Here is a 27,021-nt window from a genome sequence, read left to right on the forward strand (position 1 = left end):
ATATCACCCATCGCTTCACCTATTTTGTTTGGGTGTTTTCATGTTGAACGTATTCTTACACTGAGTTCACTGGGGTTTCATCTAATTTCACTAGATGCCATTATTAAAGGGTTAATAATTTTTGGAGGAGTTCTATTGTCAGGATTTTTTAGTCTTAACCTCATTAGGGGTTTTACAAATAGTGTTATTTTGTTTCTTGGCTTTGTTTTCTATATTCTTTAGTTAAACTCCCCTATTCCTATGGACTTGGATATGCTAGAATAGAGTATATAATTCACAAGCTCAGGTGTAAAAATTCTATTTTTCCCTGAGTAGGAGTTGGACTTAGAAGCTGTAGCTGTTTGGTCACAGCGCTGTGCAGAAGTCTCACTCTCCAGTTCATGGTTTGTAGTTGCTGGCCTCAGTAACTGTTGAGGATTAACAGGTAGTATGGCGGAGACTTTGATTTTAGTTAGTAAGATTGGGAGAGACAAAGGGTGGGTAATGATAAGGATTACAAATTAGATCAATTTGGGGTTGGGGGTAAAAATTGAGATGGGCCAGGGCAGTAGTGGCTCACGCCTTTAATCCCAGCACCTGGGAGGCAGAGGCAGGCGGATCTCTGTGAGTTCAAGGACAGCCAGAGCTGTTACGCAGAGAAACCCTGTCTTGAAAAAGCAAAACAAACAAAAAAAATGAGGTGGGAATAAAATAGTTCCCTCACATCCCTACATGAACCTCTTCTGGTCCTACAGACCTGGTGCGTGGTCTCCCTTGTCCTATTACTGTGTCAGTATACATTCAGCGTTTAACGTTTTGGTGTATTAATGTTGGGTATGTATGTATTTATAAATTTTCTTGATGAATTTGACTTTTTTTCACTGTATAGTGTCTGTAATATGACAGTAATTATCCTCAAGGTCTTAATTTGCCTTCTTAATGCTGTCGTCTAAGGAGTAACCTAAGCTCTGTGCTCTACTTGCCGTCCTACGGTCATCATCTTGCTTTTCTTCTACAGCTTTTCCGACGCGTTGCTGCAGCTTTGCCTGGGATGGAAAGCACACAGGACAGAAGCAGAGAAGACAGTATCCTTTTTGTTTCTTACAGACAGTCTACTGTCTAGCTGAGCATGGTGGCTCACACCTTTAACCCCAGTACTTGGGAAGCAGAGGCAGGTAGGTCTCTGTGAGTTTGAGGCCAGCCTGGTCTGTACAGTGAATTCCAAGACAACCAGGTTTATATAGAGATACTCTTTCTCAAAAAAACAAATTTTACTGTTACTACTACTCTTTGGAGCCACACTTGGGTGGTTTATTATTTACTTGTTGCTGGGACAAGCCACCTGACAAAAGTAGGAAGGATAATGGAGGGTTGTGGGGAAGATACAGCAGCAGAGTCCTTCAAGATTGGGAGGCAGTCAGGAGGCTGAGGGGAAAGCTGGTGTTCTGCTCTTTTTCCTCTTTATTTAGTTCAGGACCCCAGCCTGTGAAATGATACCATCCATAGCCAGTAGGATCTTTCTCCCTCAGACCTCGTTTATCTTCTGGATGTTAAGGATTTGGTCAAGTTGCCAATCAAGATTAACTGTCGCAGTTGGCTGTTACCTTGAGTGTAGATATTGGTTTCTTAGGTGCACAGAAACTCAGAGGATTTCTTTTGCAAATTAGGCCTGGTTATCCAAATGGCCCTGGCTTCTTACTGTAATTCAGATTTTGTTGCTTGCTCACTTGCTCTTTTTTTCTGTCCTGTGGGGATGGGATGGAGTGGGTTTAGTGTTGTTTGTTTGGGGTTTGTTTGGTTGGGTTTTTTTGTTTGTTGGTTTTGTTTTTGTTTTTTGTCTTAAGAGAGTCTTGATTTCAGGCCAGCCCTAAACATCTGACCCTTCACCTTTTGAGTATAAAGTTTTTGAGTGTTTTTTTTTAACAGTTTTTTAAATTTTATTTATTTATTATGTATACACCTGCCAGGAGATGGCACAGGTTGTGAGCTGTGCTTGCTGGGAATTGAAAGCAGGAAGAATGGTCAGTATTCTTAACCTCTGAGCCTTTTTCCAACCCCTTGAGTATAAAGTTTATAGGCATGCACTGGCTAAGTATATCTTTATGTAGTCCTGGGGGTTTTACCAGGGCTTCCTGCTCTCTCTCTCTCTCTCTCTTTTTTTTTTTTTTAAAGATTGCTTGCCAGAAGAGGTCTACAGATTCTCCTGGAGCTGGAGTTACATATAGTTATGAGCCATCCATTGTGAGTGCTTAGAACTGAACTCAGAGTATCAAGCACCCCTAACTACTGGAACATATCTCCAGACTTTTTCACTTGCTTTTTATAAGCAAAAAACCTGAGCACCCCCAGTCTTGTGATGTTATATTTTGAATCCCTTTGACTTTGGGTTTTTCCAGAGTTGGCACAGGAAATAACTCAGAGTGGAGCTGTATTGTGGCCTCTTATTTTAGGTACAGGATATAACAAAATACATCTAATCATCAGTTATTTCTAAGAGTTTTGATTGGATGTTTTTACATGAAGACAAGTTTATTAAGCTGAAGACTTCATGACACTGTATTCAGTGATTTTCATTTCTAAATGCTTACTATTTTTTAAGTCTTCATTACTTTTAGTAATTAATAAATTCTACCAAGTTGGAATAACATATTTTCCCCTTATTTGAATTATTTTGTAGGATATGGTCAGACACAATATAATAGTTTTCTCGTTCATATAGAATAATTTTCTTAGAGTAGATTCCCATGAATAAGGCTTATGTTTCATTGAGTCTTGTTATATATAAGAGATGCATATGTCTAGAAAATAATGATTGACTAGGTTTTGAAGTCAAATAGATGTATGAGGGGCTTGCCAGGGATGTCAGTGTTCAGCAGAGTTAGAATTGTACTTTGCTTGTATATGACTCCTTAACTTTTGCTTTAGTGATTGACATTAAACTGGAAAAGCCTCAAGAGCAACCAGTTAGTGAAGGAGGCTGTTCCTGCTAATCTTCCCCTGGCATCTTCAACCCTTCTGCAGAAGCTCACTGCTTTGGCCCCCATATTCTTTCATTGACTACGGTGTGAATATTGGCTTGAACCTTTTCCCTTCAGTAATAACATTGCAATTCATCATTGCTGCCTGTTTCATGGAGATGATCTATTAGCTTCACAAGCACAAAAAAAGTCAGTGTCTTCATTATTTATATTTTTTAAAAGCCAAACAATTCAGCATATTCGTGATAACTCTGAGGATTAGATACATTTTCTTAACATTTTTTCCCTTTTTAATGTTATGACAATGTGCTTTAAAATGATGAGACTCAGCAGCGTGAGTGCGGCTTGTGAAGAAGCAGTGTGTTCACAGCAGAATTTGCCTTCCTTCTTTCTGTCTCCCAACTTTTCTTGCCTCTTCCTTCTCCCACCCCCTGTTCATACCCTCCCCAAACAAACAAGAGAGGTGGCAAACAGCAGTCCAGCCAAGCCCTTTGGAATTATCATTAGTTTTACAGATACCGTTAGCTCCAGGCCATGAGCCACAATGTACAAAATTATTCTTGAGCACTGATATAAAGTACTTAGACCTTCTTTGAGGTCAGAACTCAGCTATTACTATCACGATGAGCAGTGCTTAAATGAGGGAAGAGTTCTGTTGTGTCTTCAGAATGAGTCCTAATGAATTTACTGAGTGTTTACAGGCAAAGGAGCATAAAACATTTATGACCAGAGCAGGTGACCCTTTCACATAAACTTTACTAGACTCTGGGAGGAAAAGTAGCCAAGTACTTCAGAACTGTTTTTCAATATTTATTTTATCATGGAGAATTTACAAAAGTTCAAACAGTTCTTCCCAAATTTTTGAATTGTCAAAATATTGTCTTAAAAAATCAACACCTTTTAAAGCAATAACAGCTCTAAAGACCCAACATTTTAAAAATACTTAAAAAAGCATAAATTTACATTATAGTGACTTGTTTTCAGTCTCTCCTTTCCCTCTCACTGCCTCTAGAGGTTTGCAGGAAGACCACTTCCATAATCATCAAATGTGACCTCAAACATCCAGAGAGAGGGGTATTTGCTATTCTTTAAAAGTTCTTTTGTTGGCAAACTCTTAAAGCACTTGGGTTTCTTTTCATAAAAATGCTATGAAGACAAGGCATTGTAAAAACCAGTTTCCTTTAAGAACCAACAGAAAAATATAAATTGACAACTTGAAGAAAATTGCTGTATCTAGTAGAAAGTTTAACAACAAAAGAACCCTCACAGAATAGCAAATACCCCTCTCTGGACGTTTGAGGTCACATTTGATTATGGAAGTGGTTTTCCTGCAAGCCTCTAGAGGCAGACCAGAGAAGGCGTGCAGTGAGAGGGAAAGGAGAGACTGAAAACAAAAGCCACTGTAATGCAAATTGATGCCTTATTTTTTAGGATTTTTAAAATGTTGGGTCTTTAGAGCTGTTTTTGCTTTTTATTAGATCTATATAAATAAGTTAACTAGCAGTTTAGTTTTGTATTTAAGCTACAATTAATCTTTTTTTCTTTGGTGGTATTTATTTCTTTGCCTTTTTTTAAACTTTGAATTTGTAGGTGTTTTGTTGAGTATTTAGAGCTTCATCACCATGGCCAATATGTATTTCCCTTGAAACGTTGCAAACAAATAATACTAGGAGTGCACCCTTTTAATCTTTACTAGTTATTGTGAGATTGCTGTGTAAGTTAATAAACACATTTGTAAATACATTGTTTGCAGGGAAAACATTTTGAGTTCTAGCTCAAAAGAAGCCTACTGAGTTTATATTGTAAGCATTACTTAACACAGTATAAAGATGAAAGACAACAAAAATAACTTCATACTTCCTCACCTCCTCATTGCAACAAAATCCTTAACTTGGAAAACCTGACTCCTTCTCTTCCTTTTCCTCCTCTTCCTCTCAATTACTGCCACCTTGTAGTACTTGGAGAGCACTTGGATTATGGATCTGAATAGAGAAATACCTTGAGATAATCATTAGCCCACATACCCTGTAACGTATATTCAAATATGGGATGGAGTTGTAAAGTGCTTTTATAATACATGTTATTGTTAAAAGCAAGGATTGACTCTTCTGTTTTATTTTGACATGGCATGTCCTGAAATAAATATCAGTTCAATATGACAGATGGTTCACATTCTTTATTTGAAGGAACTGTGATTCCTGAAAAGGAGGGTGCTGGCTTCTTGAACCTCCATATTCTCCTAGGAGTTGCTAGGGTGAGTGCACTAACCTCCCCTTCTGCAGCCCCACGATGGAAGACAATCAGCCGTGATAGGGAGTCAAGCAGAAACTCAGTTTATTACTGTGAGCATCAGCTTATATAGCTTAAGTGACATCATATGATGTGGGGTACCTCCAGCCAATGAGAGACAGCCAAGCCCTCCCTCCCTCTGGCTGGAGGGGCATCTACCTAATTTTTGCTCTGTCATCCTCATTCAAACTCGAGCCAGATGTTTTTTTCTGTCCTATAGGCCTCGAGGCCCAGAGGTAATTTTGGCCCGACAGGGCACGATTGTCTTCATACACTGTTGCATTTGATTCTTTTTGTTATCTTTGAAAGTAACCAGTATGCTGTTTTTTCATATTACTGTTTTTTATTTGGCTTGGGATTCTTGAGCTGAAGTAGTAAAGTGTTCATCCTCTAGATTTTTTTTAAATGTAATTTTGCTGCTAAATATATAAATAAGACACAAAAGAAAACAGTTATTGACTTGGTTTCCCATTCCTGCCAGTGTGCTGAAGACTCGTGCTTCTTCCCTCCTAGAGCTACAAAAATGCACTTGAAGTAAAATAAGTGTGTAGGTGAAGAGCAAGACCAGATGGGTTGGTTGGAAACAGGGAGTTGGAAATCTTTTCAAAAGTGTAAAAGAGGGGTTGCAATTTGAGAGACAGCCCTTACTGATGGACCATATGTCAAACAAGGTCTGATACAGTTACAACTGAGCAAAAATATGATGTCAGATGATAGCAGAAAACATCTCTTGTCTGGTAATGTTAGTATAATCTGTTGTGTTTTCAGTCACATAAAAGTAGAGGACATACAATTATGTATAATTCGTGATAAATGCCTATATTGCTATTTAACTGTTATTTTTAAGTGTAGTTCTGCTTATCAAAAAAGATTACAAAATATTACACCAGCCAGACCCTTATACATATGTGGTTACTATGTCCATAATACTCTTTTGTGTTTAAGCTTGTGGTGTTCTGTTACCAGCAAGGAGAATACTGTATCACACACAGACTTTATAGCCTTGCTTTGTGTCATGTCATTTATCCTTTATAATGTTGACATGGTGAGGACTGACTTTTATTTTTAAGGTAGTTTTAGCTGACAAGATGCAGTACTTAGAGCCTGGGGCAGTAGGGTTGGGAGTTCAAGTCTGGCAGGGTCAGGCTGGGGGCAGGGTGGCACATAACCTTCAAGCAAGGCTTCTAACTGCATCTAGCCCTAGTTTGTTTTGTTTGGGACAGGGTTTCTCAAAGCTTTGGAGCTTTTCCTGGAACTTGCTCTCTAGACCAACCTGGCCTTGAACTCACAGAGATTCTCCAGTCTCTGCTTCCCAAAGTGCTGGGATTAAAGGCGTGCGCCACCACTGCCCTGCCCACTGCTTAAACTTTAATTTAAACTTTAGCCAGGTATGGTGGCACATGCCTTTAATCTCAGCATTCAGGAGGCAGAAGCAAGTTGATCCTGAGTTCAAGGGACAGCCTGGTCTACAGAGTTCAGCACAGCTAGAGTCACACAGAGAAACCCTGTCTCAAAGGGCTAAAAATAAATAAGCTTTACTGGAACTCAGGAATACTTTGAAACCATTAAGGTACAATTGAACACTTAAAATAGTTCTTTTTGTTTTTCAAGACAGGGTTTCCCAGTAGCTATGAAACCAGTCCTGGAACTTACTCTGTAGACCAGGCTGGCCTTTAACTCACAGAGATCCTCCTGCCTCTGCCTCCCAGTTCTACCACTGCCTGGATGACAACACTAAAGCAGTTCTTAGGACCTCACAGTCTGAAGTATTTACTCTCTGGCCATTTGTAGAACAAAGGAAATCCCTGTCTTTGTTAGCCACATCTAACTCTCCTGTCCCGTTAACAAAAATATAGAAGCCACGGGCCAGAGAACTTAGTGCACTACAGTTGCCGTGAGAAAGAGGAGTGGATGAACACAGGTAAGGAACTGCAATGAAAGGTCCTGTGGTTTATGGAACTCTTCAGTGCAAGAATTGCCCCCTCTGCTCAACCTGATAGATGGTTGTAGTTGGATTTTTCTTTGGGCCACCAGCTCCCAAATAACAACACAAAGACTTATGAAAGCTTGGCCGTGGCTTAGGCTTGTCCCACTAGCTTTAACAACTTAAATTAACGTAGTTCTGTCTCATACCACCCATCCTGCTTCTTCCATGTCTCCTCTTAGTCATGACAACTCTGTTTTTTTCCAGAGTTCTCTCTCTGCCCTGAAGGCCCACCTATACTAACTGCCTAACTTTTAGCCATTCAGGTTTTTATTACAATGGTCACAGCAATACACTTTGACACAGTGTACAGATATCCCACAACATAGAGTCATTCTCAATTCCGGAATCTAGCATCCAGGCCTGGCTGCCCTGTGTTTTCCTATGGCTTTAAATCAGTTCTTGCAACTATTTCTGCTATTTGTCAGCTTCCAGAAGCCTGATGCAGGTTCTATGTGTCTGTGGCCACCAGGTTTCTATGACAAGAATTAATTGGTTCTACTTAGGTGGGGAAGCTACTGTGGAAACAGTTCTAATGCTTGGTAACTAAGAAGATATCCCAGTCAGCAGAGTCCTTGTCACACAAACATCAGGATCCAGCACTCAAGTAAAAAGCTGAGTGCCACAGCATGAACCTTTAATCTCAGCCATGGGAAGGCAGAGGCAAGGGGATCCCTGAGGATTACGGGCCAGTCAGTTTAGCAAACCCATGAGAAATCTCAAAAATAAGGTGAAGATTGATAAAGACTCTCTGGCTGTTGACCTCTGACCTGGTGTGTGCACACAAATATTCCAACATCAGAGGTCTCAGTGCCATCTCTGGATTATCCATTAACTCAGAGCATAGAACAGAAACCCTGGCATAGCCTCTCCTTTGAGTCTTCAGATAAGGCCAGCTTCCATCTGCCATGTTATGGGTAGGGAAAGCAAGGTCTAGAAATGAGTTGTCCAAAATTGTTCAGCTCACGTGCTGTTACCAATTCCATCTAACTTCATAATACATTTTATCAGACCCATTTTATCAGTGGGTCACAGAGATGTCCTGATGAAACCTCCCCTGGAGGAACAAAGCAAGCAGAGCCAGTTCTGGGACCAGTCACGTCTTTATTAGTATCTGCAGCAGGGCCAACGGAGCCCTTCTCATCTACAGGGAACTTTAGTGGATACTCTGCCCACTGGGGCCAGGGATTTTAGCTTTTCTATTGGCAACTGGGACAGGGTAGTGGAAGAGTCTGGAACCAGGAACAAATGGAGAGATGGCTTGCCACCTACAAGGCAGGCACATGAGTTCCCCATGCTGGTGCCAAAGTGGGCCAGAGTAAAGGAAGAGAAAAAGCTGCAGATGGTAACAGTCACAGCAATAGAACTGAGCTCATGGGATCAGAAAGGCATTTCCTAATGAAAACAACTTGGTGTGTGGAGTAAGGATATGTGCTAGTACTAACAAAACAGGCAAGATATTCATGATAGTTGAAATCATAAAACTTTCCTCCATAAAGAGCTCCATCACCTTTATCAAGCAAGCTCCTTAGCCTGGAGGACACTACAGTCCAAACCCTGCCTCAGTACCAAGCCAACTGTGTTGATTCTTTGGACGTAAGGATGTTCTCTGCCCTTTCTTGCTGCCAGCAGCACCCAGCCTTACTCCTTGCATGTGTCCTAGTCAGACTGATAACTGTAGCTTTGTTGTTTTTTCTTGTGATAGCCATCCCTCAGACACTTGTAGCTAAATGAAGTCATGTTTGCTGTATCTAGAAGAAATAGATCTGTTTGTGATTTATGGGGGTGTCTGGCAATAGGGGTGAGGATTTCGGCCAAGTCTTGCCTGAGATGTTAGCTTCCTCTGAGAGGGAAGGAGGATAAGTGGTGGAGTGGGCCAGGCGTAGAGAGCTTAACAGAGGGAAAGGTCAGAATGAGGGTTTAAATGGGTAGTCCACGAAGAAAAGCATCTTTTGTGTTCTATGTTCAGGGCTCAGAACCAGCAAGGCGACCACATGAGAGAACCAAGAGCAGCACCTGTGGCAGCCCCAGCAAGCATGCCCATGGCCAAAGGGGCGCCCGCGCTGTAGCAAGGATCCTCCCTCACTATCACGTGTGTCACACTAGGGCCTGTAAGAAGAGCCAAAGGGTTAGTTAGGGTCAACCCCTGTGTCCCTAATCCAACCCCGCATTAAGGTATGGAACTGTAAACTCATTCTGCTCCCCAGTCAGAGGAGCTGAGACTTTGAGTGCACCGTGGGGCTGGGGGCTACAGGAAACCTCAGGATCCCTAGGGGATGGGCACCAGTAACCCAGACCTTGGGAATAGGAGGAGGTCATTGCCATTCCTGCAATAGCCACCTGGGGTCGCCAGCAGCACAGGAATGTCATTGCTGAGAAATCTGGCTGGGTGGATCGGGCCCTGGGGGGCTGGGAGATGAGAGAGGGAATAGTGATCCAGAGTCCTGCTAGTGGGATTTGGAAGATACGTGTGCCCTAAGAGCCTAGTGAAGCTTAGTCTTCTCTGGTGGGTCGTGGACAAGGTTTGGTGCAGGACTGTAATGGGCACTTACCTGCATAAGAAGGCCCATAGTAGCTGCGGACATATGTTGCCTCATGCGCGTTGGGGGGCACCACCTCATAGTAGTCTTGATACGGGCTGTAGACGCGTACCTGGGAAGTCCAGTCAGGTCAAATGCCCAGGAACTTCCTGGTCTGGGTTTGGTCCTGTAGCCACCCTCCTCCCCAGGCACCAGGAAGCTAAAGGAAAAGGTACTACCTCCCCCATAGAATCCATGACCCTTCTCTAAAACTCAGCCTTTACATCTCGCTCCCAATGACGCCTTTTCACTTACTCTGGCTTCCTACATGGCTCAAATTTTCCGTGGCTCCCAAATCTCCTTTATAGGTCCAACAACTCTACAGTTCCTCTCACTTGGAGAAGCCTGATTACTCTCCTAGCCACAGGAAGAGAACTATGGCCAAGCCGTAGGCAAGAATTAAAGGAGGACTGGGGCAAAGGAAAGGAAGAGTAGGGAGAAGAAGGAATTGAAGTAACATCCAGTTTCTACTACAGAGTGGGTCCCAAGGGAGATGTCCTTAGAGACAGCCAGTGCTGTCTGCATAGTACCCAGCGCTGTGGGCTGAGGCACAGGGAAGCTGGGAGTGCTGCCTGCCCCTTTAGGTTTCTTCCAACCTTCCAGAGCCTAGCTCAAAAATCACCCTCTCCAGGAAGCCCTCCTGGGCTCTCTGTGTCATGATAGTTCCCTCCTTATCCTTTGTCTTCACCTTTCCAGCCTGCTCCTCAGATGTGGACCACTTCAGGACAAAGCCCTCAGCTTATATCACTAGCAGGGAATAGTGCCTGACAGGAGTCAGCAAATACATTCATGATTAGCAGTAACTGCCAAGCCTGACCTATGGGGTAGCAGACCTGAAGGGGATCACGGCCGCCTTGTCTCCTGGGACCTTCCCTTTTAGCCCCCTTGTGTCGCTCACACAAGAAGGCTTTACACCAGGATGGCAACTCTCTTTAGAAGTTCCAGCCTGTGGTGGTGGTGGTGCACGCCTTTAATCCCAGCACACGGGAGGCAGAAACAGGTGAGTTTGAGGCCAGAGGATAGCCAAGGCTACCCAAAAAAACCCTGTCTTGAAAAACAAAAACAGAAGAAAAGGTTTGTATGTGTCCAACTTTACTAACACATATGGACTGTGCTATTCCCCACCTCACAGCCCTGTTCTTGGTGGAAATGTCCTTGTCTAAATGCCAGCACTGTGCACTCGAGCCAAGAAGTCATGTGGGCACCTTGATTAAGGGGTTCCTTCTCCTTTTTACCCTTTTGTGTGTGGGGATGCATGTGTGCCTGTAGTCAGAGGTTGATGCAAGATGCCTTTCTTACTTTCCACTTTATTGTTGAGATAGGAACTTGGAACTTGCTGGTTAACCCGAACCGAACTGCCAGGCCAGCATTCTCCTATCTCAACCTCCCTGGCACTGAGATTGTACATAACATTGCTGTTGCTGTTTCTACATGGGTGCTGGGATCTAACTCAGGTTCTCATGCTTTCATGGCAACAGCTTTCCTGACGGAGGCGTCACTCCATTTTTGAAACAGGATTTTGAATGCAACCTAGTTTGGCCTTGAACTCACTGTATAGATGAGGGTGACAATGACCTTCTGTTCTTCCTACCTCTACATCCCGGGTACTGGGGTTACAGGAAGACACCACTAAGCCTGGCTATAGAACCTTTGCCCTTTGGGAAGAGGTGTTTGATACACAGCCCAAGCTACCTTTGAACTCACAATATTCCTGCTTTGGTTCCTGGGTATTGGGATTATAGGCATATACCACCAAACACAGAATTTTCTCTCCTGGGATGTTGCCTTTCACACCAGGTCTCAGAGTTTTACCTTCTCAATAGCTCTTCTGACAACCTGCGGGCCAATGCCGGGAGAGTAAGCCATTGGCTTTAACAACCTGGACACTAGAGTGATCTTGGTGGGGAGGGGTGTTTTTCAAAGGAATTGTTGGGGAGAAAAGTCAGACTCGAGAAGACTGAAGGATTCTTAAAGTGGACGGACGGGCAATCAACATTACATGTGCCTGCCCTGAAGCTTCAGTAAGCTGGCCTCTATAAGGATCCAGAGTGGGTGGAAAATACAACCTCATGCCTCTCCAGGGCCCCTGTCCCTACCCTCCAGCTCTGGGATGCCCAAAAGAAAACAGCACCTGGCAACAGGCAGGTCACCCCAGAAACAGCCTCTGTGGGCAGAGACGGTGCTGCCCAACCAGTGAGTGACATGTAAACAACCTCCTGGCCTCATCTAAAACTGTTGTGTACTTAGGTTTGTGGTCTTTCAATCCAGTTTTTAGGCCTTGTACTTGCGGTTCCAGGCCTCTCTGGTAAACTGAGCAACATTGATGAAGCTAAGTAACCTCTCGGAGCATGTTTCTCATTATCCTGGGAAACTCCAGAAAAACTACATCTATTGGTCAGGTACTTCAGGGCTCACTCAGTTCGGCATGCCACAATCACCAGAAGCCTCACCCAATCCCCAGAGCTGGGGATCAACCCAGAGCCTCACACATGCTAAGCATGTACTCCACCACTGAGACACAAACCTGACTCTAGGAGTATATATAGTTCAGTATTACAAACAGCACTTGGGAGGCTGAGACAGGTGGATCTCTGTGAGTTCGAGACCAGCCTGGTCTAAAGAGCAAGTTCCAGGACAGGCTCCAAAGCTACTGTCTTGAAAAACAAAAAACAAAAAAAGCAGTATTTACCTAACGTGTTACGCTCCAAGTTCAATTCCTGGCACCATAAAATATTTATATGCATTTATATTACAGTTCCTAGGCCCCACCCCAGACTTAGGAGGCACATAAAGGAAACCAACATTTGTTGCTGTCATGTAAGTCCCTAAGCAATTCTAAAACACAGCATCAATGAGCAAGAAAAGAGTGCAGCTGACCATATACTTCATGTCACATAGCACTAGACCAGGTAAAAAGAGTACAGCTGACCATATACTTCCACAAGCTCCCATGTCACATAGCACTAGACCAGGTGCTCTGCTAAGCCCTGGGGACAGAAAGAGTTGAGGCCCAGAACCTGTGAGCTGGTCTTCATTGCCGGCCTGACTGAACTCAGGAGACACACCTCTGGGCGTGTCTGTGCTATTTCCAGAGACCTAACTAAGGATGAGAGGGGACCCCCCCCCCCATTAAAGATGGGTTTGAGTTTCAGGCTAAACAGAAGGGAAATGAAAGAGCTGGACACTAGTATTTATTTCCCTTTCTCTGGCTGAATGTGAGCAAGCAGCCTCATTCACAGGTGAAGGAGTGTAATCCCAAACTATGAACCAGCATAAATCCCTCATTGCTTAAATTGCTTCTTGGGAGGTGTTTGGTCATGATAAGAAAAGTAAATAAGGGCTGGAGAGATGGCTCAGCAGTTAAGAGCAATGGCTGCTCTTCCAGAGGTCCTGAGTTTAACTCCCAGCAACCACATGGTGGCTCACAACCATCTGTAATGAGATCTGGTGCCCTCTTCTGGCCTGCAGGCAGACGTGCAGGTAGAACACTGCATACATAATAAAATCTTAGAGGAGGGGAGGGAAGAGGAGCGGGAGGAAGAAGAAAACTACTACATCCTGATTCCAAGAAACCTCCAGGCCAAGAACAGATCCACTCCCTTCCTAAGACTGTTCCCATCACTGAACACCCAGCCCTGTGCTGGGTTTCACTGGGCAGAACCATTTAGTCCTTTCCTTGGAGGAAGTTCCCGTTTCAGAGGGTCGAAGCAAACAGGAATAAAGTGACTCTGAGGCCAGGTAAAATGAAGCCAGTGCTAAGAACCAGTGACAGTGGACTATGCCCTGAGTGCCTGAAGTTCTGGGAAGGTGGCAGCCTTTGAGGCAGTTCTTCAAGGATGAGAAGAAGCTAAGGGTTTGGGCAACAGAGGACAGTGTGAGTATCAGTAGGTGAGAATTACAGCAGCTGCAGCGGAGGGCAGAGCAAAGCTGGAGGATGCCATAGGCCTTGAAAGGCAGCTGTGGTCCAGTGAGGAAAGGGGAGCCATTGATGTCCATGGACAGGAAAGGGATGAGACAGGTAACTTTGGAGGCTCATCCTGATGGCCAGAAAGGAGGCAGAATGACTGAGCTTGCACTTACCCAGATCCGCCTCTCAACCTTACAGGGGTTCCAAGAGAGGGTCGTACACCTGACCTTAGGACAAACCCGACGGCTCCTGGGTGGGACGGTGGCTCCAGCTGGGGCCTGCTCCAGCCACAGAAACCCAAGAAGGGAGAGGGAGGGAGATGTCAGATGCCCTTTACACCGTAAGAGACTAGGAGATGTTACCCCTGTGGGAGTCCTGAGCCAGCTGTTCATGTGCTGGGAGTGGGTCAGAGATGGAGTAAGGGGTGTCAGTTACTCACGAAAAAAGGAGCAATGGCCTCCTTCTAGCTCCCCCTCCCCCACCACCTGGTTTCAAGCACATGGGATCCCAGTCTCTTTACCCCACAGTTCTAGCTTCATCTGTGAGTATATCCTCCTTATGAGCCTCTTCCAAGAATAGGGGAGGGAGGCACATAACACAGGCCACTCCTGCATAGCCTCAGGGACAGAGAAGCCCACAGACACAGATGTGAACATACAGACAGACAGAAATACAAAAACAAACACAAGCACCAACCCTAAAAAAGCCAGGAAGCAAAGAGAGGGGACATGGAAGACGAGGTGAGGTGAGGTGAGGGGTAAGTACAGCAGGCAGGTGGACAGGCAGAGGAGAAGGACAGCATCTTAGAATCACAACCTGCAGAGCCGTCAGCCCTCATCTCCCTCCTGCTGTCTTCAGTATCACTGACTGGCCCTGCTGGGGGGGGGCTTTGGAGCTCAGAGGGTGGTTAGCCAACCTGGCTCCTTCCCTCTGATGATTCTTGGTCTTCCTTCTAGCTTCTCACAACCACCTCCCACTTGAAAACCCAAGGCAGCCCCCAATGGCTGACCTCAGTGTCAGGAAAAGGCTATTCCTCCAACTAGACTTCGAAACCCTTCACGACGTGACCCTGATGGGCTCAGAGGTCGTCTCTGTAATGCCACTCCCTCCATGGTAAACCTTCCAACCAGGCCAGATTCCAGCCCTTAACGTTTACAAACATGCACTCACGCATCTGTCTTCCCTACCAAGTCTCCAGTGACTTAAGATTGTGAGACTCTGAAAGAGCCATTTCCCCTTTCTAAACCTTGGTTTCCCTGTCTGTAAAGTGGGTTAATATACCAACTGCTGCCAACCCCAGTCCTTGTTGGAGGATGAAATGGCATAACTTGCCAGTGGACACTCTCCAGGTGAGAGAGCCCACAGGGAGCCTCGGGCAATGCTTCAAGCTCTCACCAACCACTAGGCACTCTCACCTGCATTCCTCAGTCTGTCAGCCAGCAAGACTTAACCCAGATCTGCAGCCTGCTGCAGGGAGACTGGCTCCAGCTAACTGGTCCCTGAGTATTCACTCTCCCTCCCTAGCAGCCTGCCATTTTGTGATTGTTTTTGAGACAGAGTCTGGCTCTCTGGTCCAGGCTGACCCCAACTTTGGAGTTGTCTTGTCTCTGCCTCCAAAGTGCTGGATCACAAGCACACACTGTTCCACCAGTTCCGGGACAGCTTTTTGAAAATACAAATCTGGCACTGTAGCGAAGGCTAAGTTAGCAAAGAACCTGACTTTCACCCCTAGAATCCATGTAAAAAGCAGGCATGGTGGCATGTGATGGCAAACACAGGAGGATCCCTGGGGCTTGTTGACTAGCCAGCCTAAGTAAACGGGTGAGCCTCAGGTCCCAGCAAGCCCTGTCACAAAATAAGGCGATGGCTGAGGGAGGCTTCAAGGCCAGCCTGGTCTACAGAGGGAGTCCCAGGACAGCTAGGGCTGTTACACAGAGAAACCCTGTCTCCAAAAATGAAAAACCAAAACAATAAAGGGATGGCGTTGAGGAAGGTTGCCCTCTGGTCTCTACACATCTGTGCACACCCACAAATACATGGGCACACCACACATATAAGTAAATTAGCAAAAAGACAGATGTGATCTGGTCAGCCCATTCTTTCCTTTTGCTTAAAGACTGTCAATGGTTTACTGGTGTTCTTAGCAGACACCAGTATTCTTAGGGCAAGGCATGGCTATTTATGCCTGTAATTCTAGCACTTGGAAAGCTGAGACAGAAGAATCACTACAAATTTGAGGTCAGTCTGGGCTGCATGAGTTCAAGGCCAGCCTGAGATTCAAAGTGATACTCTAAGTAAAAATAATAATAATAATAATAATGACCACCAATATTCTTAACACAAGGCACAGGCCTGAATCCCCAGCTGTCCTCCTCCCCCTCACACCATTCTCTGGGCGTCAGCCAATCTGACAATTAACTCTTTCAGGCCTTTGCACGTACTGGTCCCCTTGGAAAGCTGTTTCCTTCACCATAGCCCCACCTTTCACCCGATTTATATTTATCCTTCAAGTCTCATCTTCAAATGAATTCACATCTGGATCAGACCACCAAAAGGGTCACATACTGAATGCCTCTGCCAGAGCGGTAGCTAATATCACAATGGAATCATTAATTAATTAGTTGTCTTATATCTGGCTCCTTCTAGACTGAGTGCAGGAAGGTAGAGCCTACATCCCTTGGTTTACTTCCAGTCCCTGACCCCTGGCATGGTGCCCAACACACCGTAAGATGCATATCTGTTGTAGATGAATGAGCCTCAACCTTAACCATCTGCAGAGAGGGAACACTAACTCCTCTCTCCTCACAGGACCGTTCTGAGAGGTATGATAACACATGCATCCCTCTTTTCTAGCTTCTATGCAACCCTCCAGTGAGTCCTCCTGGAGGCTTCTCTCCCTCCCTCCTGCTGACTCCTCCCTTCTCCACAGGGTACTCCAGAGGGCTGAGTCTGCAGGAATCTCTCCATCCTAGACTGAACTGACAGGCAGAGACCGAGTCTGAGTGACCCATGATTCCATGGCATGTGGGATGGAGAGGAGAAGAGAGGGGCTCACCGGGGTGGAATTCGCCTCCAGCAGTGCTGTCTTCCATGCTCTGCAAAGCAAAACGCACCGAATCATGAGGAAAGATTTGCAGGGTAGACATATGGGGCTCCCACCTTGTAGATGCTCACCCCCAACCCGGCCGGCCCCCACCTCTCCCAACTCTCAGGGAGACAAAGCAATTGCTCTGCTGTCCTGGACACATGGATGGGCCCTGAGGTAAGCAACAACTGTTATTGGTTGAGTTTGGTTTTTTGTTTGTTTTTTGTTGTTTTTGTTTTTATGAGACAGGGTTTCTCTCTGTATCTTTGACTGTCCTGGAACTCTCTCTGTAGACCATGCTGACCTCAAGTGCATAGATCTGCCTGCCTCTGCTTCCCGAGTGCTAGGATTACAGGTGTGTACCACAACTACCTGGCGAGCTAATAACTCTTAGTCCAGCCTCTTCCCCTCATTTGTCCCAGTTGAGCTGGGGGGGCATCTTAGGCGCCTTCTGAGTCTTGCATGTCTGAGTGATGCTCTGCCTGCAGCCCATCTCCACATTCTGACTTGCACAGTTTCCCAAATCACGGCCCAAGCCTCCAGAATGCCCAGTGAATACCGGACAATTGGGCCTTTGTTGATTGTCATGGCATCTGGCTGGGGTGGACAAGGCAGCTCTATGCTATCTGCCCAGATCTTGATTGTCCCCCAAACACACACCCATCTCTTTCCTTCTTCTCTAGGCAGAGGCCCTGCTGTTCAGACTGAGGGTGGGAAGAGAAAGAATGTAAGGGGATGGAGATGGCCCTGAGGATAGATGGTCCTGAGGATGGATGGTCCTGAGGATGGATGATCCTGAGGATGGATGGTCCTGAGGATGGATGGTCCTGAGGATGGATGGTCCTGAGGATGGATGATCCTGAGGATGGATGGTCCTGAGGATGGATGGTCCTGAGGATGGATGGTCCTGAGGATGGATGGTCCTGAGGATGGATGGTCCTGAGGATGGATGGTCCTGAGGATGGATGGTCCTGAGGATGGATGGTCCTGAGGATGGATGGTCCTGAGGATGGATGGTCCTGAGGATGGATGGTCCTGAGGATGGATGGTCCTGAGGATGGATGGTCCTGAGGATGGATGGTCCTGAGGATGGATGGCCCTGAGGATGGATGATCCTGAGGATGGATGATCCTGAGGATGGATGGTCCTGAGGATGGATGATCCTGAGGATAGACGGCCCTGAGGATAGACGGCCCTGAGGATAGATGGCCCTGAGGATAGATGGTCCTGAGGATGGATGGTCCTGAGGATGGATGGTCCTGAGGATGGATGATCCTGAGGATGGATGGTCCTGAGGATGGATGGTCCTGAGGATGGATGGTCCTGAGGATGGATGGTCCTGAGGATAGATGGCCCTGAGGATAGATGGTCCTGAGGATGGATGATCCTGAGGATGGATGATCCTGAGGATGGATGATCCTGAGGATAAATGGTCCTGAGGATGGATGGTCCTGAGGATAGACGGCCCTGAGGATAGACGGTCCTGAGGATAGATGGTCCTGAGGATGGATGGTCCTGAGGATGGATGATCCTGAGGATAGATGATCCTGAGGATGGATGGCCCTGAGGATGGATGATCCTGAGGATGGATGATCCTGAGGATAGATGGTCCTGAGGATGGATGGTCCTGAGGATGGATGGTCCTGAGGATGGATGGTCCTGAGGATGGATGGTCCTGAGGATAGACGGCCCTGAGGATGGATGATCCTGAGGATGGATGGTCCTGAGGATGGATGATCTTGAGGATGGATGGTCCTGAGGATAGATGATCCTGAGGATGGATGATCCTGAGGATGGATGGCCCTGAGGATGGATGATCCTGGGGATGGATGGTCCTGAGGATGGATGGTCCTGAGGATGGATGGTCCTGAGGATGGATGGTCCTGAGGATGGATGATCCTGAGGATGGATGGCCCTGAGGATGGATGGCCCTGAGGATGGATGGTCCTGAGGATGGATGGTCCTGAGGATGGATGGTCCTGAGGATGGATGGTCCTGAGGATGGATGGTCCTGAGGATGGATGATCCTGAGGATAGATGGTCCTGAGGATGGATGGTCCTGAGGATGGATGGTCCTGAGGATGGATGGTCCTGAGGATGGTCCTGAGGATGGATGGCCCTGAGGACAGATGGTCCAGAGGATAGATGGCCTTGCTTGCACACTGCCGGTTGCTTTCTGATGGTAGGACTAGTCCTAGCCCTCAGCTCAGAGTTCCATGGCATCTCTTCGAAGAGGCTCTTTTGAGATGCCACTGGGTATGCATGCTTCTTTCAGTCAGCCCAGGTAAGGGATCACTTCACAGGCTGCCAAAAATCTGATGGTCAGGGGCCCAGCACTGGAAGCAGGTGTGCCTGTGTTTCTGAGTTCTCTGTGTATGTGCCAATTACCAGGAGTTATATCGCTGTCCTCTGCTCAGCCCATATGATAAAACCTTGTTACCTGGCCTTAATCTCCTTTCAGGTCAAAGATCCCACTCCACGCATCCCGTGAACCCACTCACATGGCATCATCCCGGGTCTCTGCACACAGGTGCAGGCGTGAACCCTCCCGTAGGTTCACTGTCAGCAGACCGTCTCGGCTCCTGCCCTCTGGGGGCTGCACATCTGAAAGAAGACACATATACATGAAGATTCCAGAAATAGGCCCTAGCTGTCCCTCCTCAGGAAACCACACCCAGTGATAGGGGCTCACTTCTTGGGGTCCTGTTTGCTGGTCATTGCTAACTTCTGATCCCACATACTTTTTTGCGACTCTGCTGCACCCTCCAGACCCTTCCAACCTTTTCGCATTACTGGCTTCCTAGAGCGTCTCTCAGTTACTGTATTTTACTATGGCTTCAGTCTTGGTTAAAGCATTAGATTCACTGTGTAACTCTAGGTCAGTTACATCACTTCTCTGAGCTCCCTTAATTCATCTTCGTCCACTCTCTAGTACCTGCAGGTATTTTATCTGGACTAACCAGGTAGGAACTCAACCAAGGACCAGTTTCTTAACTCATAGCTAACTGACCTGCAGTTGGCAAAGGCCCAGAAGTAGTGTTTGTGGGAGCTCTCTGGAAGCAACCAAAAACCTCCCAGTTGTAGTCCTCAGATACAGGAAAAACCATGACCATGGACAGAGTTCCACCAGAGAACTGTTTCTGCTCACCATGACACTCTTGGCCGACCTTTATGTCTCGGACATTGAAGTGGATAAGCACACGATCCTCCTCGTCCTGTGCCATCTCATCATGGTAGTAACCCAGCGTGCCGTCCAACCACAGAGCAAACCAATTCCTCTTCCAACGGCGGAGGATGGAGCCTGCAGGATATTCCAGGCCCACTGGGGAAGCTGAACTCTGACCTTACTGGGGCAAGATTCCCAGATAGGCTTCCCAAATCCCCTCAGCTCTGCCCCCATCACCATCACTTCTAAAATGAGGACAAGGCCTCTCCTGTATTCTCATCCCTGCCAGCCACTGCCCTGACACACAGTAGAGGCTCCACTGTGACAGGCTACTCATACCAACTTGTGAGAAAATCCTCTCCCTGCTGGAAGCCTCTGTTTTGCTTCTTATCTCTGGTTTGAGTTACAATCATTTGTCTCCATCTCCTGCACCACATGGGGGATCTGCATCTCCCCATGGGTCCTAAAACCCAACAGGACTGGTGTCTGCCAAACCAAATGAACTAAAAATGGACAAGAAAAAGGACCATGGGGGCTCCTAGCCCAAAGATCTCCAAGACAGCTCTTCTTCAGTTTACAGCTTTGTTTGGATAATGGGGGAGGGGGTGACTGGGGGGGCTACTGTGACTCTAGACATTTTACAACGAAAATGGTAACAGGATGTACAAAACATTAGAGGGCTTCTTAGTCAGGTGTGGAAGCTCACATCTATAGTTCCAGCACTTGATAACTGAAGGGAATTCAAGGCTAGTCTGGACTACTGAGTAAGACCCATCTCAGAGAAGATAAATAGAATTAGGCATGGTGATACATGCCTGTAATCCCAGCACTCAGGTAGTGGAGACAGGAGGTCAAGGGTATATTTGACCACATAGTGAGTTTGAGGCCAACTAGGGCTACACGAAACTTTGTATTCCCTCAATGCCTCACAACACCCCCAAAAGAAGGCTTCTTAGAGCTATGGCTCTGAAAACGAGGTGTGTCTAACTTTGTCTGGGCCTTGATCTGTGTCCCACCTGGGTTGGGGTGCTATGGACACACAAGGCTTAGTTTGTACCCCAAGGAATACGCAGCTTAGAGTCTAGGGCCAGTCTGGGCTGGGGAAGGGAGGTGGGAATAAGACAGGTGAGAACAGCGGTACTATCAGTCAGTGTGGGTCCTCAGCAGGGAGGTGGGAATAAGACAGGTGAGAACAGCGGTACTATCAGTGTGGGCGCTGAGCAGGGAGATGGGAATAAGACAGGTGAGAACAGAGGTACTATCAGTCAGTGTGGGCGCTGAGCAGGGAGGTGGGAATAAGACAGGTGAGAACAGCGGTACTATCAGTGTGGGCGCTGAGCAGGGAGGTGGGAATAAGACAGGTGAGAACAGCAGTACTATCAGTGTGGGCGCTGAGCAGGGAGGTGGGAATAAGACAGGTGAGAACAGCGGTACTATCAGTCAGTGTGGGCGCTGAGCAGGGAGGTGGGAATAAGACAGGTGAGAACAGCGGTACTATCAGTCAGTGTGGGCGCTGAGCAGGGAGGTGGGAATAAGACAGGTGAGAACAGCGGTACTATCAGTGTGGGCGCTGATGCAGGGAGGTGGGAATAAGACAGGTGAGAACAGCGGTACTACCAGTGTGGGCACTGAGCAGGGAGGTGGGAATAAGACAGGTGAGAACAGCGGTACTACCAGTGTGGGCGCTGAGCAGGGAGGTGGGAATAAGACAGGTGAGAACAGCGGTACTATCAGTGTGGGCGCTGAGCAGGGAGGTGGGAATAAGACAGGTGAGAACAGCGGTACTATCAGTGTGGGCGCTGATGCAGGGAGGTGGGAATAAGACAGGTGAGAACAGCGGTACTATCAGTCAGTGTGGGCGCTGAGCAGGGAGGTGGGAATAAGACAGGTGAGAACAGCGGTACTATCAGTGTGGGCGCTGAGCAGGGAGGTGGGAATAAGACAGGTGAGAACAGCAGTACTATCAGTGTGGGCGCTGATGCAGGGAGCCTCTAACCCAGCTTTAGTGATGCAGGGGCGGAGGGGGTTCCTCAAACGACAGCCAGGAATGGGAAGAGAAGACCAGAAGGTTCTGGTGTAGGGAGAAAGGTCTGCCATGATGTGTAGAGCAGTGTCTCTCCTTCCCACCGCGCCCCAGAATCAGGCACAAGGCAGACAAGGACTTGACCCAGCAACACTCACTCTGTCTCCACAGCCAGCCGCCCCTCACCAGGGCCATTTCTTCAAAAGGACTTTCCAGGGTGGAGTCGGGTGGGACCTGTCAGAAAAGCCAGGACACACAAACTTCACGATTCAGTGCAGCTCCTGAGAATGAAGCCCCCAGCCCTACCCTCCCTAGAACCATGCAAGCTTGTCTTTGTCAACATAGGCCAGGCACCTTCCGCCCACCCCACAAGGCTCTGCTCCTGTAGAGAATGGGCACACTGTCCCACTGGGGTCAGCGGGCAGCCACCCAATAGGACAGGGCGGGGGTGAGAGCCAGGCCTTGCTAAGTCCCTGCTCTATGAAAGAGACAAGTAAGGATGGAGTGAGGAATTCTAAAAGCTCATAAAGTGTTAGAAAATGGGACCAGCACAAAGTGTCCGAGTTAGGGCAATGAATTTCCATGATAGAAGAGCCTCCTTCACACTGGAACCCCACAGGGGCTGTGCCATTGAGCACTTCTCTGCCTTCATCCAGCTTCCCAACCATCCCTGCCTTCATTCCTGTTTTAGAACCAGAAACTGGGGCTCGCAGAAGTCCAGCCTACATAGACCTCCTTGACTACGAAGCAGTGGAGCCAGGATCCACACCCAGTCATTTCAGCTTCTCTTCAAGAGCTTTTAGAAGATGCTGTGCCAATAAGGTGTTGTGGCATAGCCTTTAATCCTAGCAACTGGGAGACAAAGGCAGGCAGAGCTCTGCGAATTATAAACTAACTTGGTCTACATAATGAGTTCCATGCCAGCCAAAGTTACTCTGTCTCAAAAAGCCAAAACCAACCAAATAAAAAACCACCGCACTCTATGCAGGATCAGGCCTACTCAGAATCAATACTGTGTGGGGAGGGGGGCATGCACGTTTAGTCTTTAAAGACAACCCCTGCCCTCGCGCACGCAGGTGATTCCAAAAGGGTTTGCCTGCCACTGCAAACCTCCCCAGACAGCCCTGTTAAGTGGAGACCTTTATTTTACAGGTGGTCGAATTGAGGTGGGAAGGGCAAGTGGCACACCCTTGTATGTGATGGAGCTTAGATTGGATGGAGTCCAGGTGCCTTTTAAAGAGGCGCCTCTGCCCTTCCCCCACCTGCGCAACTAGGGCTGGCACACCGAGAGTGGAAACCGTAGCCTCTTGTGTTTCTCCTCTAGCTCATTCCCCTCTCCAAGCTCTGACACAGACCTTACAGTCAGGAGCACACTGCCTCTCAAGTTCCCCGGATGCACCCACCTCTGCACACCTGTTGCCGAAACTGCTGCCACAAAGGCCCGCTACTGGATGAAGCTGCTCCCCTAGCCAGTCGCACCGGCGCTTTGCGTACCCCGGAGAGCGCGCGGCTTTGCACTCCCCAGGCTGTGCCGGGGGCCCAGCTGCCCTCAGGCCCCGCCCTCTAGTCCCAACTCAGTCCCAGGGAGGGGGCGTGGCATGGAAAAATTCAACGACCAAGACCAGCTGGGATTTGTAGTCTGCAGTCCTACGCAGAGCAGTGCAGGCTAGAGTACCCAGCAGGGGTAAGAGGCTACACATATACTTTTATTTTCTTCTTTTCTGTTTTGAAACAAGGATCTGCCCGTTTTTCCAGGCCTGCCCTTCAAATGGTCTGCCTGGGCAGCTGGGACTACAGGTGTGTACCACCACACCCAACTTAATTTTCTATTAACACATTTATTTGTTTGCTTACTTTTCATAAAATTCATTTCCCCTTTTGGTACTAGAGATGTATTCCAGGACCTGCTAAGTACTGACCTACACTCTGTCCTTGACATAAAGTACTTTCTCTTAAGAATGTGTGGGTGGCCGGGCAGTGGTGGCGCAGCCCTTAATCCAGCACTCAGGAGGTAGAGGCATGCAGATCTCTGAGTCTGAGGCCAGCCTGGTCTACAGAGTGAGTTCCAGGACAACCACAGATATACACAGAGAAACCCTGTTGTCAGTAAAGCACTTGCAAACATGACACGGAACTGAGTTTAGATCCCCAGAACCACATTTTACAAGTTGGCAGGGCAGTCCCAATGAGAAAGGGATGAGTGGATCCCCGGACTCACCAACCTTCCAGCCCCACCTGACCATGAATATTAAGCCACGTTGTCTCAAGAAAGGTGGGTGGCTGCCTCCACACACACATGTACACTCATTCACCCCACCTCCACATAAAAATATTAAAAAGAGGGGGAGAAATGTGTAGCTTGAAGCCTGGCCTGTAATCTTTAAGAGGAAGAGGCAGGAGGCCCCTCAAAGGTCAAGACCAGTCTGATCTGAGAGAGAGTTCCTGGACTGCATAATGAGACCTTGTCTCAAAAACAAGAAATTTTAAATGAAAATGAAAAGAATGTTCAGCTTAAAGTCTCATTTTGAGAAGAGAGTCAGAGAGATAGAGATGAAGAGACATGCCCCAAAGAGCTACAGCCAAGTATGATTGCTGCTGGACAAACTGCCTCTGTGATACTCAAGGGCAAGACTTTAGTTCAGCAGAAGCTGGGCCTGGTTGTACAGATCTATAATCCCCAGATTCCTGGGAGGCTGAGGAGCAGGAGGATCACAAGTTCAAGGCCAGCCTGAGCTACAGAATGAGTTCAAGGCCAATCTGGGCAACTTAGACTCCACTTCAAAATTTAGAAAAGAAAGAGGAGGAGGAGAAGACTGGAGATAAAGCTTGGTGGTAGACGGCTTGACTAGCATAGGTTGGACCTTAGGTTCCATCTCCAGTACTAAAGCAAAAACAAAAACAAGGCTAATTTCCATGGCCCATGGTGGTCTGTACTCAGAGCTACTCTGGAGTCTCAGTCTAGAGGATGCCTCAAGCCCAGGAGAACCCAGGAATCCAAGGCCAGCCTGGGCTACATAGAAAGATTTCTAATAATAATTATTATAACAAAGAAAAGAAAGTTTTCTGGGCCATCAAGAAGTGGTGATACACGCCTTTAATCCCAGCACTCCAGAGACAGAAGCAGGCGGCTCTCTGTGAGTTCGAGGCCAGCCTGGTCTACAGAGTGAGCTCCAGGACAGCCAGGGCAACCCTGTCTTGAAAAACCAAAAAGAAATAAAAAAGATGGCTTAACAGACAAAGGTGCCTGCACCAAGCCTGATTACCTGAGTTCTATCCCTAGACCCACAAAGTGGACGAGAGAACCAAATCTCACAAGTTCTCTCTGACCTCCACAAGTGCAGGGTTACACTGGTGCACACACACGAGCATATGCAGAGAGAGAGAGAGAGAGAGAGAGAGAGAGAGAGGGAGAGAGAGGTATTTAATCAAATGTCAGAGAAGCCCACACCACAATCATCAGAGACATTTCCAAATCAATTATATTCAGCAGCTTTGTGCTTCCCAAACTGTATATGAAGCTCTAATTTCTCTCAGTGAAAGAACTGTGTTGTTCTAGAAAACAAATACCCTCCTGAAGCCCAAAGGACTGAACACCCTTGTCCCAGTTTAAACCTTTGGCCATGTGTCCCATGAAAGAATCCAACCCCTTTACAGACTGAAGAACACAATACCCTCTGGAAACAAAATCAACTGGAAATTACACTTAAATCAAACAAAGACTGTGTGTCATGGTCCACATTTGGGAGGCTGACTTAGTGGGATTGGGAATCCCAGACTAGCCTTGACTACATAGTAAACTACATGGTAAAGCTATCCCGGGCTACATATTAGATTTCTCACAACCACCTCACACACAACATCTGTGAACAAATTAAATATATATATACACATATATGTATTTAGCAGAAAGAAGTCAGGCTCTGTCCTGGTTGGTTTTTTGGAGGGTTCTTGGGCAGCAGGAACCTGCCTTCTCAGTCTATCCCTGACTCCCAGTCTACTGGAAGAGACTGGAGGAAAAGGAATCAATGCAAGGGTGGCTTAGCCAGGAGAAAGTTTCCCTCTTAGCCCTAGATGTTCATAAAGGCTTCCCAGAGGAGGCTGGGGAGTCTTAAAGGCCAGTAGTATTTCCCCTGTGTGGACCTAAGAACCCTACATAAGTGCTGGTAGAAAATTTAGGGTCTTCAGTATGTTTAGATGAGTGGGGGATGGGGAAATGTGGATTGGAAGGGACAAAGCCGCCGCACTGCCAGGATATAACAAGGATTGGGTGGCAGCCTGAACGTTGTGGTATTGTGGCTACCTGGGTGAGATACTTTCAAGACAGGATGCTATGTTACAAGGTTACAAGGTTACAAGGTCCCAGGACACAGTGGTGTTGGATCAGGGGCTGGATTTGAGGAAGAGAAAGATTTTATCGCCTGGATCTGCCTCTCTAGGGTCACTACTTTGACTAGCTCAGTCCAAAATCCCCAGCTATGTGGAATTAGACAGGGAATGCCAGAGACCAGAGTTTCACCTGTTGGCCACCACCCCAACTCCCTTCTGTCCCAGAGAACTCCTCCTTACCGGAGTTGCAGGGCTCATAGTTTCTGTGGTCAGAGCAGCATTCCCAAGAAGGTTCCAACAGTAGGGCTCTGTTCTGCAGCCTCGGCGATAAGGAGATCAGGAAAGAGCTACCTGAAGGAAGAGGCAGGGAGGCTGCACTTGCCCTCAGGTCCAGTTCACTCCCCGGCTTTCCTGACTGGGATCTCCTCTGCCCCTCAGTTCCTGGGTAAGTCACCTGATGATTCCAAGGTAGTGTTGACCTAGGTCTCCAAAATAGAATTGGGAGGAGAGTGGGAGGGAGACGACGGGGATGAGGGTCAGGGCGGACTTTCTGCCCTAGGGTAAGGTGTTCATTCTGAGGCCTAGAAGACTGTGCCCATCACCCCAGCCTTGACCGTATAGCCAGGCTCCTTAAGCCTCCCTTCTTGGCTCCCAGGTCTCGTTAATCGTGACCGGAGCCACCCCAGAGCTCCAGCCCTTCCGTGC

General features: G+C 47.2%; 2 protein-coding genes across 8 annotated transcripts in view; one reads left to right on the forward strand and one right to left on the reverse strand.

The window, feature by feature from the left end:
• The window catches only part of Rab6a (RAB6A, member RAS oncogene family), a 49,196-nt gene extending 44,080 nt beyond the window's left edge, over positions 1–5,116 (forward strand). For both annotated transcript variants that reach the window (XM_075971567.1, XM_075971568.1), the window contains exons 7-8: positions 998–1,064; positions 2,905–5,116. In XM_075971567.1, coding sequence (XP_075827682.1) covers positions 998–1,064; positions 2,905–2,969 — 132 coding nt within the window. In that variant the 3' untranslated portion in view covers positions 2,970–5,116. The remainder of the gene's footprint in view (positions 1–997; positions 1,065–2,904) is intronic.
• A 3,198-nt stretch (positions 5,117–8,314) lies between these two features.
• Positions 8,315–26,916, reverse strand: Plekhb1 (pleckstrin homology domain containing B1). 6 transcript variants are annotated; one of them, XM_075971569.1, is made up of 8 exons: positions 26,557–26,711; positions 22,149–22,224; positions 19,950–20,102; positions 19,303–19,405; positions 16,772–16,811; positions 13,890–13,994; positions 9,783–9,882; positions 8,315–9,339 (listed from the first exon to the last, which is right to left on the reverse strand). In XM_075971569.1, exons 1-8 carry the CDS (start codon positions 26,572–26,574, stop codon positions 9,203–9,205), a joined length of 732 nt encoding a protein of 243 aa, XP_075827684.1. In that variant the 5' UTR covers positions 26,575–26,711; the 3' UTR covers positions 8,315–9,202. The 6 variants fall into 6 exon arrangements, with proteins under 6 accessions (XP_075827684.1, XP_075827686.1, XP_075827687.1 ...); XM_075971571.1 differs by lacking the exon at positions 26,557–26,711 and adding an exon at positions 23,394–23,551; XM_075971572.1 differs by lacking the exon at positions 26,557–26,711 and adding an exon at positions 23,404–23,544.
• Between the last annotated feature and the right edge of the window lie 105 nt (positions 26,917–27,021).

This window comes from Microtus pennsylvanicus, chromosome 5, assembly GCF_037038515.1.
Source record: "Microtus pennsylvanicus isolate mMicPen1 chromosome 5, mMicPen1.hap1, whole genome shotgun sequence".
Lineage (NCBI taxonomy): Eukaryota > Metazoa > Chordata > Mammalia > Rodentia > Cricetidae > Microtus > Microtus pennsylvanicus.